Below are 14,625 nucleotides of genomic sequence, written 5' to 3' on the forward strand. Positions count from 1 at the left end.
GGAGTCCTGCAGTGTGTGTGTGCAGTGTGTTCCCTGACAGGACAGAGAGACCGCAGAAAAGGCCCACAGGTGCTCTGTTCTTAAGGAAGCTTCATTGTTGGTCATGTTTTATCACTCTCTTATTGAATCTGCTTTAACTTTTGCCCTTATTTTCTGGTATGGGAATCTGAATCTGAGGAGTAGGCACAAAGTGGGATACTATGGCATACTATTGCATACTGTGGCACACTGCACTGTGGCACACTATTGAATACTGTGGCACACTGCACTGTGGCACACTATGGCATACTGTGGCACACTGTGCACTATGGCATACTGTGACACACTTCACTGTGGCAAACTGTGGCACACTGTGCAATATGGCATACTGTGGCACACTGCACTGTGGCACACTATAGCATACTGTGGCACACTGCACTGTGGCATATTGTGGCACACTGTGCACTATGGTATACTGTGGCACACTGTACTGTGGCATACTGTGGCACACTGTGCACCATGGCATTCTGTGGCACACTGCACTGTGGCATACTACGGCATACTGTGGCATACTGAGGCATACAATGGCATACTGTGGTATACTGCACTGTGGCACACTATAGCATTCTGTGGCACACTGCACTGTGGCACACTATAGCATAATGTGGCACACTGCACTGTGGCATACTGTGGCACACTGTGCACTATGGCATACTGTGGCACACTGCACTGTGGCATACTACGGCAAACTGTGGAATACTGAGGCATACAATGGCATACTGTGGCATACTGCACTGTGGCACACTATGGCATACTTTGGCACACTGCACTGTGGCATACTATAGCATAATGTGGCACACTGCACTGTGGCACACTGTGCACTATGGCATACTGTGGCACACTGCACTGTGGCACACTGTGGCACACTGTGCACTATGGCATACTGTGGCACACTGCACTGTGGCATACTGTGGCACACTGTGGCACATTATGTCAGAAGGCCATTAGAGCTGATCTAGAGGATGCTTCATACCATTTGTTTAATAAATTCCAGTCCCTCCCATCGGAACACAGATACAGATTTCCCAACCTAAAGATAAACATTTATTCCTGTGGCTGTAACCTTGCTCAATAAATTGTTCTGTTGTGCTTGTACATGTGTATTGTTTGTAAGTTTTGTCTGTTGCTGTAAAACGAATTGCTCCTTGGGGATAATTAAGAGCCTCTCTCTCAGCGGGGCGTGAGAGCGAGTGAGTGAGTGGGGGGTTTGGAGTCCAGCCTGGCCCGCCTGCTGCTTGGAGCCCGTGCTCTCAGTGTGGTGAAGCAGACCGTGCCGGAGCAGTCAGTTCCCACCAGGAAAGCTCTTGCATTCTTGGGGGGATTCAGGGTATCAGGCAGGGGCTTTAAGGGTAGAGCTAGGGCTTACAGTCAGGTTTTAGGTTCTGTGCAAAGTGGTTACCAGGTCCTTGCTTTCAATGCTTGTACTATGCCTTTATCATGCTGTGCCCTGTTTTCGCATTGTGTTACTGTCGTGCTGATAAGGAAGGGGTTCAACAAACTGTCCAGCATTAGAAGCAGTGGTTACCAGGAGGCTCCTCTGCCATTGGCTCCCTGATGAGTTCTGCAGTTCGTCACGTCTAATCTGCTCTGTGTGAGCCCCTTTCAGTAGAAGCATCTTTTAAAAGCTGTGGTATACTGCTGTTATGTTTGTTAATGTCTGGAGGGTAACATCTCATAGCCCTTGTACAGAGTTGCCATTGTGCAAATCTAACGGGACTCTTTCAGTGCGCACGACCGTGACTGTGACCCGCATTCAGTGGCATTGAAGTCTCTTCCAATGGGGAACGGAGGCTGGCCTTGCAACAGATGCAGAGCGGCCCATAGGAGGCGCTGTGCTCGGGCTCAGGGGGTGGGAGAGCGTGCCTCAGGAGACAGGTCCACTGAATACCAAATTGAAGTGGAACATACAGTTCTGTCTCAGCATCCCACCCCCCCCGCCCCCCCATCGCGCCTCCCGGGACCATGGCCATGGTGCTCAAGTCAGAAATGCTGTTTTGACCTGCACCCCAAAATTGTGGAAAAAAGGTACAGGAATGGGAAAGAGAGTTGAAAAGAGCCATGCGCAGACCCCCCCTCCCCAGGGCTGAGCGCTGGAGTGTGTGCACCAGCCGCTGCAGCAGAGAGTGTTCGTCCTCAGCGCTGCTGAGGCTCTGCTGTCAGAATGCAGTTTTGGCAGCGGGGGGGCTGCGTGTTCCCTGTAAGAGGAGAAGAGAGTTTGGGGGGGGAGTAGGGAAACTTGCCAGATTAGATAAAGAAGCCCAACGGGACCCCTCTGAGTTCTGAACTGAGCTCCGAACTGCAGATGGTCTGTCTCCATCGGCCGCCACGGCGTAAGTGTGGTGTCTGTGGTGCCTGTTTTTCTTGATTGTTTTTTTCTGCGGGTTGCTTGGAAACATCCAGGGCTGCACTCGGATGTCTAATTGTTGTTTGTTTTTATTCTGGAACATTTGGAAACGTTCACTCCTTCAGTCCTCCTTGCCAACTTTTAAACATGCATTTTCACAGCTAAGCTTCTTTCTCTGCTTGCCAACTTTAGAAAAAAAGATTCTTTTAAAATCCTTTCCTCTGCTTTCCTGTCTATTCTTCTGCAAGTTCACATTGCCATTTGTTTTCATTTTGCACTCACAGCTTGTGAGAGACCTTAAGGGGCTTGCCTGCTATTAAGCAAACACATTTTGTCATGGATAGACAGCAGTGAAAGTCCAAGCCCAGCAGTGTTTTGTCTTTAAAAATTGAGACTTGTCTTAAGAGCATGTCTTCAAGTCACCTGCCTCTGCATCCGCTTGATGAAGTCTGTGGTCCATCTGTCTTGGCGGAGAGCTGTGGAGCTGTCCATCCAATCTGATTTCTCTGCCGCAGTAACAGCAGGAGGGGTGAATACATGCTGCACTGGTTACTGGTTTGCCAACAGCAGGCAGGAAGCTGTGCAAAACAAACCACCGCTGTGCAGAAGTGCGAGGAACAGGCCCACTGCGCAGGTGCACAAGGGACAGGTTAGCTGCACAGGTGCACATGAGGAACAGGCCAGGTGCGCAGGTGCAAGAGAAATAGGACAGTTGCGCGGGTGCAAGAAGAACAGGTTAGCTGCGCTGGTGCATGAGGGATGGGTTAGCTGTGCTGGTGCACTAGAGACAGGTTAGCTGCGCAGGTGCACAAGGGACGGGTTAGCTGCGCTGGTGCACGAGGGACAGGTTAGCTGCGCAGGTGCACAAGGGACGGGTTAGCTGCGCTGGTGCACGAGGGACAGGTTAGCTGCGCAGGTGCACAAGGGACGGGTTAGCTGCGCTGGTGCATGAGGAACAGGCCAGCTGCGCAGGTGCACAATGGACGGGTTAGCTGCGCTGGTGCACGAGGGATGGGTTAGCTGCGCTGGTGCACAAGGGACAGGTTAGCTGCGCAGGTGCACAAGGGACGGGTTAGCTGCGCTGGTGCACGAGGGACAGGTTAGCTGCGCAGGTGCACAAGGGACGGGTTAGCTGCGCTGGTGCATGAGGAACAGGCCAGCTGCGCAGGTGCACAATGGACGGGTTAGCTGCGCTGGTGCACGAGGGATGGGTTAGCTGCGCAGGTGCACAAGGGACGGGTTAGCTGCGCTGGTGCACGAGGGACAGGTTAGCTGCGCAGGTGCACAAGGGACGGGTTAGCTGCGCTGGTGCATGAGGAACAGGCCAGCTGCGCAGGTGCACAATGGACGGGTTAGCTGCGCTGGTGCACGAGGGATGGGTTAGCTCCAATGGTGCACGAGGGACGGGTTAGCTGCACTGGTGCATGAGGAACAGGCCAGCTGCGCTGGTGCATGAGGGATGGGTTAGCTGCACTGGTGCATGAGGAACAGGCCAGCTGTGCTGGTGCATGAAAGACAAGTCGGCAGTAATAATAATAATTATAAACTTTATTTTAGATAGCGCCTTTAAAGGTGGCTTATCAAAGCGCTTTACAGGATGACAATAACAATAAATAAGAAGACTACAACAATAAATAAGAAGAATTCACAAGATTAGACACAATTACAATTACAACAATACAACAATAAAAATAGAGGAGACCGTGGAAGGTGGTACTAAGAAGAGCAGAGGGGTGAAGAATGGAACCAGTTAAGTAAAGGCTTTTCTGAAGAAGAAGGTTTTGAGTCTGGATTTGAAGGAGTTTAGAGAAGGTGACTCTCTGATATCCTTGGGCAAAGAATTCCAGAGCTTGGGGGCATAGCAGGAGAAGGCCCTGTTGCCCATACAATGTAGACGGGCTTGGGGGACAGTAAGGAGGGCAGAATTTGAAGAGCGGAGGTTGCGTGGTGGGGAGTAGGGTGATAATAGTTCAGACAGGTATTGAGGTGCCAAGCCATGTAGAGCCTTAAAGGTGAGCATGAGGATTTTAAAGTCTATGTGGAATTTGACCGGAAGCCAGTGCAAGGACTCCAGGATAGGAGTAATGTGAACACTTGCACTAGACCTGGTCAGGATTCTGGCTGCTGAATTTTGGACATACTGCAGTTTGTTCAGAGTAGATTTAGATACCCCAGCGAGTAGAGCATTGCAGTAGTCAATTCAAGAGAATACAAATATGTTGATCAGCTTTTCAGCCACAGTTAATGATAGCATAGGGCGTAGTCTTGCGATATTTCTAAGGTGAAAAAAAGATGTTTTGACAGTATGCTGTACATGTGGGTCGAATGTTAAGCCAGAATCGAATATAACCCCAAGGTTTTTCAATTTTGATTGAAGCTCAAGTACATCAAGAGTCATCTACAGATAGGGTTACAGGACTGGCTTTATGAAGTTGATGGGGGGGTACCAATAAGCATGACTTCAGTCTTGTCACAGTTAAGATGAAGGAAGTTTTGAGTCATCCAAATTTTTATGTCAGAGATGCAATTAGATAGAATAGAGACAGCCACATCAGTGTCAGGTTTGGTATGGATGTATATTTGAGTATCGTCAGCGTAAAAATGAAAGCTGAGGCCATGTGATCTTAAAAGCTGACCAAGTGGGAACATGTAAATGCTGAAGAGCAAGGAGCCCAGTATTGAGCCCTGGGGGATACCAGACTTAACAAGACCATTTTCAGTACAGGTGCAATGGGGACAAGCCACTTCAAAAGTGCACATTTTGATACACAAGCAGGTGAACAAGCCTGCTTGTACTGTATGAGTACTAGAAACAAACCCTCTGCAGTGTTGAGGGATTGGACAAGGACTGCCAGGGGCAAATTATTATAAATTAGTCAAGATTAGAACATTCTTCAGGTGCTGATTGGAGATTCTTATACAGCTTGGAGAACTGACACTCCTGTGGCCCAGGATTGGAGGCCTACGCTTTAGGAAAACAAATTATGGCAGAATGCGGAGGAGTCACCCACGTCACAGTGCGTGGCTACTATGTCAGGTTGATGTAAGAGCAGAGCATCCTGTTGCCTCAGGGCGGTGGTGAGGTCTGAACAGGACAGGCACATGGACCCACTTGGCTCCTGACTGACTTGACTGATTGTGGCAGCACAATCTGGCTGGGGTTCCACCTTTGAGTCAATGTCTCCAGGGTCTAGGGCTGCATGCCCTTGGATTGCCTGGTGAACTGGTTGAGTGGTGTGAGCATGGCGTTAATGGCTGTCCCCACCCCTTGATGCCCGCAGATGGATCCTGTGCAGAAGGCCGTGATTAACCACACCTTCGGGGTCCCCCTGGTGAAGACCAAGCGCCCTGTCATCTCCTGCAATGTCTGCCAGATTCGCTTCAACTCTGAGGTAAGAAAGGGGGGTAAGGTTATCTTGGGGTGACAAAGGAAGTAGGGAATGACAGGGCTATGTGAGCATTTAGGGGTGTGGGGAGAAACAGGAGAAAATTAGGGAGTGCTGGAAGTGTGGGGCTGTGATGAGGTGGGGGTGGAATTTTTGGGAGCAAGAGGATAAGAGTTTGGCAGTCAGAGGATGAGGAAGGGTGGATTAGGAGGACAGAACATGCAGGGAGGAGGGTAGTTCAGCCCGAGCCCAGTTTTACAGAATTTCTTAATGTAATCTTTCTCTATAATTATGGACAAAGTTCACACACCTCCCTCCTGTTGAGTTCTTTTGTGTCCATCTGATGGGACTACGATGGAACCGACCCTCTCTCTGTGTCTGTTAGCGGCTCTCCCTGACTGAGGCTTTCTTCCCAGCAGCGCTCAGAGCTCTCCAGGGGTTCTAAAACACACAGACGCTAAAAGGCAAGACAGAGCAGGAGATGATTCAGTAGCTCTGTAAACGGCACTTAAGTGCTTCTGAGCTGCTTGTGCAAATTTGTAAATTTAGTGTTGCTCTGTTTGCCGACTCACTTTTGCTTGCTCGTGCAGGACAGTGTTTCCTAAGCTGTTCCTCATCTCAGAGAGACTGACTGATAGACAGTGTGGGTGAGAATTAGAGTGGTTATTATTACCTGTAAACTTGACAGTGATTAGAATTTTTCTGAATATCAGACAACACACATGGTCACACAATGTCCTTAAAGAAATATATTTACATATTTATATATTTAATAAAAATATATTTTTCCCCACCTCTCCCTGTTGTCTTAACCAAGTTCTGATTGTCATGCAGCCCGACCCCTCATAGCCCAGGTTACCCTGATGCTGCAAGATCTCCTGATTTTAAAGTTGCTGGCTGTAGGGGGCTGCAGTGCCTCTCACCTAGTAAAGGCACTCACTGTGAATGTCCACAGGGACATGGCTCTAGCCCACCATGACTCGTAAACCCTAAGGGGTGTCGAGAGCCAGCTCTCCCGGAAGGGATAGGATTGGCGTTGGTGAGGGTCTTTCAGCACTTGCAGGCTAGTGATGACATCAGTGAGGGACACACCTTCCCTCCAATAGGAGAAGACCCTCCTGTCAATCACTGCAGTGCCTGTGATTAATCATTGTGTCATTAGATGATAGGCGTGCAAGTCAGAGTGCTCTTGTCTACACATCCTTGGGACCAAGAGTCCCCTGGCAATTGTAAATTGGGCACGTAACATAATTAGTGATCGTAAGTATAACCATGTCGGATTTAAAGTGCTGTTTAGGATGTGGTGTGGCACCTTGTTGTTTTTATCCCTCTTTACAAAACTGTAGGATTCCTTCTTCTAGACCTCGGAGGCAACAGAGCACTTACTCTCACCTCACCTGTCAAATGGAAAGAGCTTTATTGGCATGACTGATGGATTACGGTGTTGTCCTCTAGCTCTCCTCTATCCACTCTCTCACCTTTCTCTCTCCTCTCTCCTCTCTCTCTACTCTGTGTGATCTAACCCTCTCTCTCTCCTCTCTCTCTCAGTCATCAAGTACAACGAGCTTTACTGGCGTGACCAATAAATTACTGTGTTGCCAAAGTAATAACAATTAGCAAGATATTTACAGACATTTACAATGATAATTTTGTTATTTGAGAGGCTCACTGTCTGTTGCTCAGGCTGTGACAGGAGATCACATACTGGGCTGCAGCTCTATTGAGTTTCCACCCCCGGGAGGATCTCTGTCCTCTATATCCTCTCTCTGTCTCCTTCCCCACCCCCACCTCTTCCCCCTCCCTCATTCCTCTAATCCCCCACTCATCACGCTCTTGGGATAATTTTAATCCCGTTTGAGGTTCAGTTCCCCTAAACTGGACACAAGCCTCGGTACGCCTCACTCTCTCCCCACTCTTCCTTCACGTGACCCCCCCGGTCTCCGGCCACGTGCGCCCTGCTCTGTCGCTGTTGCTACTTGGTGCCCAGCCCCAGCACTAATAGCAACACCTTCCCCGGCAGCTGTTTCCCAGAGCTCACAAGTAAAGGTTATGACAACACATCCAGAGGCCTGTTTGTTTAATGGAATTTTCTGCATGGTGATAGAGAGGGATCGGTTAAACAACATTACTCTCTCCCCCCCCCCGCATTTAAACTCCTGCTGAATTTTAACCTTTAACCTTTTTTAAACATTTTTGGACTTCAGTGCTGGGTTTTATCCTTTGCCAGGTTCTTAAGACCCCTCAAGTTCGGAGTCGCAGAGTTGGGGGCTGTGTGTACATTCTGGTGTGCAGTAATTACACCAGGGCTTAAACAAATGCCTTGGCGCACACTGCAGCAAGGCAGTTCGCTGAGGAACAGGGCTATAGAGTTTCCAGTCCACGAGAAGTCTGGTTTTATTTATTTATATATCGCTTTCGCCCCAGCTGTCGGCACTCAGCGCGCTCAAGTGTGATGGGGTAATCCAGGTGCGCCATAAAAGTCTTGGCTCTTCTGCTTTTCATCAGTGTCTTACAACTTCTTGTTCTACTTTCATGTAAGAGCTAAAAGCTGCATTATTATCAGGCAGCAGCGTGGAGGGGTGGTGAGGCAGCAGTGTGGAGGGGTGGTGAGGCAGCAGTGTGGAGGGGTGGTGAGGCAGCAGTGTGGAGGGGTGGTGAGGCAGCAGTGAGGAGGGGTGGTGAGGCAGCAGTGTGGAGGGGTGGTGAGGCAGTGTGGAGGGGTGATGAGGCAGCAGTGTGGAGGGGTGGTGAGGCAGTGTGGAGGGGTAATGAGGCAGCAGTGTGGAGGGGTGGTGAGGCAGTGTGGAGGGGTGGTGAGGCAGCAGTGAGGAGGGGTGGTGAGGCAGCAGTGTGGAGGGGTGGTGAGGCAGTGTGGAGGGGTGGTGAGGCAGCAGTGTGGAGGGGTGTGAGGCAGCAGTGTGGAGGGGTGGTGAGGCAGCAGTGTGGAGGGGTGATGAGGCAGTGTGGAGGGGTAATGAGGCAGCAGTGTGGAGGGGTGGTGAGGCAGCAGTGTGGAGGGGTGGTGAGGCAGCAGTGAGGAGGGGTGGTGAGGCAGCAGTGTGGAGGGGTGGTGAGGCAGCAGTGTGGAGGGGTGATGAGGCAGTGTGGAGGGGTGGTGAGGCAGCAGTGTGGAGGGGTGGTGAGGCAGCAGTGTGGAGGGGTGGTGAGGCAGCAGTGAGGAAGGGTGGTGAGGCAGCAGTGTGGAGGGGTGGTGAGGCAGCAGTGAGGAAGGGTGGTGAGGCAGCAGTGTGGAGGGGTGGTGAGGTAGTGAGGAGGGGTGGTGAGGCAGCAGTGTGGAGGGGTGATGAGGCAGTGTGGAGGGGTGGTGAGGCAGCAGTAAGGAGGAGTGGTGAGGCAGCAGTGAGGAGGGGTGGTGAGGCAGTGTGGAGGGGTGGTGAGGCAGCAGTGTGGAGGGGTGATGAGGCAGTGTGGAGGGGTGGTGAGGCAGTGTGGGGGTGGTGAGGCAGCAGTGAGGATGGGTGGTGAGACAGTGTGGAGGAGTGGTGAGGCAGCAGTGTGGAGGGGTGATGAGGCAGTGAGGAGGGGTGGTGAGGCAGCAGTGTGGAGGAGTGATGAGGCAGTGTGGAGGGGTGGTGAGGCAGCAGTGTGGAGGAGTGATGAGGCAGCAGTGTGGGGATGGTGAGGCAGCAGTGTGGAGGGGTGGTGAGGCAGTGTGGAGGGGTAATGAGGCAGCAGTGTGGAGGGGTGGTGAGGCAGCAGTGTGGAGGGGTGATGAGGCAGCATTGTGGAGGGGTGGTGAGGCAGTGTGGAGGGGTGTGAGGCAGCAGTAAGGAGGAGTGGTGAGGCAGCAGTGAGGAGGGGTGGTGAGGCAGTGTGGAGGGGTGGTGAGGCAGCAGTGTGGAGGGGTGATGAGGCAGTGTGGAGGGGTGGTGAGGCAGTGTGGGGGTGGTGATGCAGCAGTGTGGAGGGTTGGTGAGGCAGTGTGGAGGGGTGCTGAGGCAGCAATGAGGAGGGGTGGTGAGGCGGCAGTGTGGAGGGGTGGTGAGGCAGTGTGGGGGTGGTGAGGCAGCAGTGAGGAGGGGTGGTGAGGCAGTGTGGAGGGGTGGTGAGGCAGCAGTGTGATGAGGCAGTGTGGAGGGGTGGTGATGCAGCAGTGTGGAGGGTTGGTGAGGCAGTGTGGAGGGGTGCTGAGGCAGCAATGAGGAGGGGTGGTGAGGCAGCAGTGTGGAGGGGTGATGAGGCAGTGAGGAGGGGTGGTGAGGCAGCAGTGTGGAGGAGTGATGAGGCAGTGTGGAGGGGTGGTGAGGCAGCAGTGTGGAGGAGTGATGAGGCAGCAGTGTGGGGATGGTGAGGCAGCAGTGAGGAGGGGTGGTGAGGCAGCAGTGTGGGGGTGGTGAGGCAGCAGTGAGGAGGGGTGGTGAGGCGGCAGTGTGGGGGGTGGTGAGGCAGCAGTGAGGAGGGGTGGTGAGACAGCAGTGAGGAGAGGTGGTGAGGCAGCAGTGAGGAGGGGTGGTGAGGCGGCAGTGTGGAGGGGTGATGAGGCAGTGTGGAGGGGTAATGAGGCAGCAGTGTGGAGGGGTGGTGAGGCAGCAGTGTGGAGGGGTGGTGAGGCAGCAGTGAGGAGGGGTGGTGAGGCGGCAGTGTGGAGGGGTGGTGAGGCAGTGAGGAGGGGTGGTGAGGCAGTGTGGAGAGGTGGTGAGGCAGCAGTGAGGAGAGGTGGTGAGGCAGCAGTGAGGAGGGGTGGTGAGGCGGCAGTGTGGAGGGGTGGTGAGGCAGTATGGAGGGGTGGTGAGACAGCAGTGAGGAGAGGTGGTGAGGCAGCAGTGAGGAGAGGTGGTGAGGCAGCAGTGTGGAGGGGTGGTGAGGCAGCAGTGTGGAGGGGTGGTGAGGCAGTGTGGAGGGGTGGTGAGACAGCAGTGAGGAGAGGTGGTGAGGCAGCAGTGAGGAGAGGTGGTGAGGCAGCAGTGTGGAGGGGTGGTGAGGCACCAGTGAGGAGGGGTGGTGAGGCAGTGTGGAGGGGTGGTGAGACAGCAGTGAGGAGAGGTGGTGAGGCAGTGTGGAGGGGTGGTGAGACAGCAGTGAGGAGAGGTGGTGAGGCAGCAGTGAGGAGAGGTGGTGAGGCAGCAGTGTGGAGGGGTGGTGAGGCAGTGTGGAGGGGTGGTGAGACAGCAGTGAGGAGAGGTGGTGGGCAGCAGTGTGGAGGGGTGGTGAGGCAGCAGTGTGGAGGGGTGGTGAGGCAGCAGTGAGGAGAGGTGGTGAGACAGCAGTGAGGAGGGGTGGTGAGGCAGTGTGGAGGGGTGGTGAGACAGCAGTGAGGAGAGGTGGTGAGGCAGCAGTGAGGAGAGGTGGTGAGGCAGCAGTGTGGAGGGGTGGTGAGGCAGCAGTGTGGAGGGGTGGTGAGGCAGCAGTGAGGAGAGGTGGTGAGACAGCATTGAGGAGGGGTGGTGAGGCAGTGTGGAGGGGTGGTGAGGCAGCAGTGAGGAGGGGTGGTGAGGCAGTGTGGAGGGGTGGTGAGACAGCAGTGAGGAGAGGTGGTGAGGCAGCAGTGAGGAGGGGTGGTGAGGCAGCAGTGAGGAGTAAGGTAATTCACTCAGATAAAATAAAAGGTTGCTGTTCCAGAAAAATGCCTGATTATAAACAGAAACAAAATAGAAGTGTCAGTCCAAAAAGAAAGTAAATGTAATAGATTATCCCAAAGCACGTGCTCAGAGCTGGTATCTGTTTTGGGTGAACCCTGCATGTCCCCTGGCAGCTTCTATCAGCTCTACACAACAGACTGTAAGGCAACCCTGCTGTTACAGTTGGCTGGGATAACGTTACACCTGCCTGCCATTAAAAATGCATGGGTCCCCACAACTGGGGGTTGTAAATGACATTCTGTTGTGCTCTTCAGAAACTCTGTGTGTCGAGGGTGGGCACAGACACGTGAGGTGGCCGCCCTTCTGGGCAGGGCTCAGTCTTCTAGAGCAATAGCTGTTCTAGCGCAGTGGGACCCCTTTATTTAACTGGGCTTACCCCGGGAGAAGCAGAGCTCAAGAAGGCACAATGAAACCATGGAGCAAGCTCTGGGAGGTAGAGTTTAGCGTATCAAAACTTTTCAAAGGGCAGAAAATGAGGCTGTCTTGTGTCAATGTGTCTGTATAGGGTGTCGGTTTCTGTCCTTTTTGTGTATGTCGTGTGTGTGACAGTGTGTCTGCTGTGTGTGTGTCGTGTCTGCCCTGTTTGTGTCAGTGTATCTGCCCTTTGTGTTGATCTTTTTGTCCTGTTTGTGTCAGTCTGTCTGCCTTGTGTGTCAGTCTGACTCCCCTGTGTGTCAGTCTGTCTGCCCTGTGTGTCAGTCTGTCTGCCCTGTGTGTCAATCTGTCTGCCCTGTGTGTCAGTGTGTCTGCCCTGTGTGTCAGTGTGTCTGCCCTGTATGCCAGTCTGTCTTGCCTGTTTATGCCAGTCTGTCTGCCATGTGTGTCAGTGTATCTGCCCTGTGTGTCAATCTTTTTGTCCTGTTTGTGTCAGTGTATCTGCCCTGTGTGTTAATCTTTTTTATCCTGTTTGTGCCAGTTTGTCTGCCCTGTGTGCCAGACTGTCTGTCCTGTTTGTGTCAGTCTGTCTGTCCTGTTTGTGTCAGTGTATCTGGCCTGTGTGTCAGTGTGTCTGCCTGTGTGTCAGTCCGTCTGTCCTGTTTGTGTTGGTCTGTCTGTTCTGTGTGTCTGTTCTGTCTTATTTGTCAGTCTGTCTGCCCTGTGTGTGTGTCAGCGTATCTTCATATGTGTCTATGTGTCTGTCCTGCTTGTGTTAATGTGTCTGCCCTGTTTGTTTCAAGTGTGTCTGTCCTGCATGTGTGTCAGTTTGCTATCTCTGTGCTATCAGTGTGTCCTATGTGTGTCTGTGTGTCCTGTGTGTGTAGATGTGTCTGTCCTGTGTGTCTCAGTGTGTCCTGTGTGCGATGGTGTGCTTGTCCTGTGTGTGTCAATGTGTCTGTCCTGTGTGTCTCAGTGTGTCCTGTGTGTCTCTGTGTGTCCTGTGTGTGTTGATGTGTCTGTCCTGTGTGTCTCAGTGTGTCTCAGTGTGTCTCAGTGTGTCTCAGTATGCCTCAGTATGCCTCAGTGTGTCCTGTGTGTCCTGTGTGTCCTGTGTGTCCTGTGTGTGTCTGTGTGTCCTGTGTGTCCTGTGTGTCTCAGTGTGTCCTGTGTGTCTCTGTGTGTCCTGTGTGTGTTGATGTGTCTGTCCTGTGTGCCTCAGTATGCCTCAGTGTGCCTCAGTGTGTCTGTGTGTCTGTGTGTCCTGTGTGTCCTGTGTGTGTCCTGTGTGTGTCCTGTGTGTGTCCTGTGTGTCCTGTGTGTGTCTGTGTGTCCTGTGTGTCCTGTGTGTCTCAGTGTGTCTTCCTGTAACTGTGCCTTATTTGTACTGCACCCTGACTGGCATCTCTCTTTGCCCTTGTTGTTTTTCAGAGCCAGGCAGAGGCTCACTACAAAGGGAACCGGCATGCCCGACGTGTGAAAGGCATCGAAACATCCAAGAGCCGCCCGCAAGAGCCTGACAAGCCCACGCCGCCACCCACCACCTCACCCTCACCCCCCGGACCCCCTCCGGCTGCCCCCGCAGAGAACGACACCAGCAGAGCGGGTGAGCAATGACTGCCATCATCGCCACTGCCTCGGCCATCATGCCAAAACACAAAGCCCCTCCCAAGCCTACTCCTTCTGCAGGGAAACTGATACCGGTGTAGGTGAAAACACACACAGAATCCTGTTGATTCTCCAGCAGAGGCACATGCTCGCCGTTTAAATAAGCAGTCGTCTCTTTCACACTGCAGCACTGGTGTGGGCAGCTCTTTAGCATCGCTGCGTCAGCTCTCTTCCATTGCACTTGGGGACTGTGCTGCAGCTGCCCTCTTAATCACTTAAGAGGGTCAGTGTGCTAAGAAGGATCAGTGTGCGATGTTGCTGGTTGTGCAACAGACCTGGGGCTGAGTTGGCCTCAGGCTGGGACAGCTTGAGATCTATGATTCGGGTGTCACAGGTCTGTGCTGGGGTCGTTTCACTAGTCGGGCGCCTGCAGTGCTCGCTGTGATGTCAGAGAGGGACTCCCTGCTCCTCCAATCCATGCCTACTCTCCTGTCAGGCGCTGCTGAGCTCACAGCACGCAAAGACATGAATGTCATGTTAAAGGAGCTTGTCCACACGTTGCATTCACTACCAGAGACCCAAGCCTTAAAACCAGTGGTGTTTCCCAAGGGGTTGGGTGTATAATGCTAACATAATTGGCAGTTCCAGATTCATAACCAGCCCCAAAGCAAACTCGCAATGCTGGACCATGGTTGGCTCAGCTTCATGCACTATACAGACTACGCCAGTAAGCAACTAAACATTAAAATAATGTGCTGTGCTGGCTACATGCCTCCTATATGTCATATTTCACATGCAGCCAACTAATGTGTCATAAGAACATTTGGAGTGGGGAACTACAGGCTGAGTGATACTGATACAGAGTTATAGAGTATAGAGTTTATAGGAGAGTAAAAGCACAGTAAAGTGTAAAGTGGAGGTAAGCTTTGAACTTCAGTGACGGTAAGGAATGGCACATTGCTGTGAAATGACATGGGAATATCACACCTCAAACGTATACCACATGAAGCTTTCATAGGAGCAGAAGGCTTTGCAGTTTTGGACCCACAGCCTCTGTGGTCGAGGTCTTGAGTCAAGGTTTTTTAGTCTCGGGTTAAATCGGGAAAAAGAATTTCTTGGGACGCGGAAGAATGCCAGCTCCCAGGGGCTGTGATTCTGAAAAAGCCTTTGTGAAAAACAGATGGAATCTGCAAGTAAAAAAACTCATGAACCCCCACACAGCCCCCCCACAAACAGTATATACCAGCCAGACCCACCCACACAAACACCCAGC

At 52.4% G+C, this 14,625-nt stretch overlaps 1 protein-coding gene across 4 annotated transcripts in view; it reads left to right on the top strand.

Moving 5' to 3' along the window:
- znf385a (zinc finger protein 385A) overlaps nucleotides 1-14,625 on the top strand; it is an 86,658-nt gene that overhangs the window by 51,583 nt on the left and 20,450 nt on the right. For all 4 annotated transcript variants that reach the window (XM_088633465.1, XM_088633466.1, XM_088633468.1 and 1 more), the window contains 2 exons: nucleotides 5,665-5,775; nucleotides 13,176-13,350. In XM_088633465.1, the coding sequence (XP_088489591.1) occupies nucleotides 5,665-5,775; nucleotides 13,176-13,350 (286 nt within the window). The remainder of the gene's footprint in view (nucleotides 1-5,664; nucleotides 5,776-13,175; nucleotides 13,351-14,625) is intronic.

This window comes from Lepisosteus platostomus, chromosome 1 (assembly GCF_059453375.1).
Source record: "Lepisosteus platostomus isolate fLepPlt1 chromosome 1, fLepPlt1.hap1, whole genome shotgun sequence".
Taxonomy (NCBI): domain Eukaryota; kingdom Metazoa; phylum Chordata; class Actinopteri; order Semionotiformes; family Lepisosteidae; genus Lepisosteus; species Lepisosteus platostomus.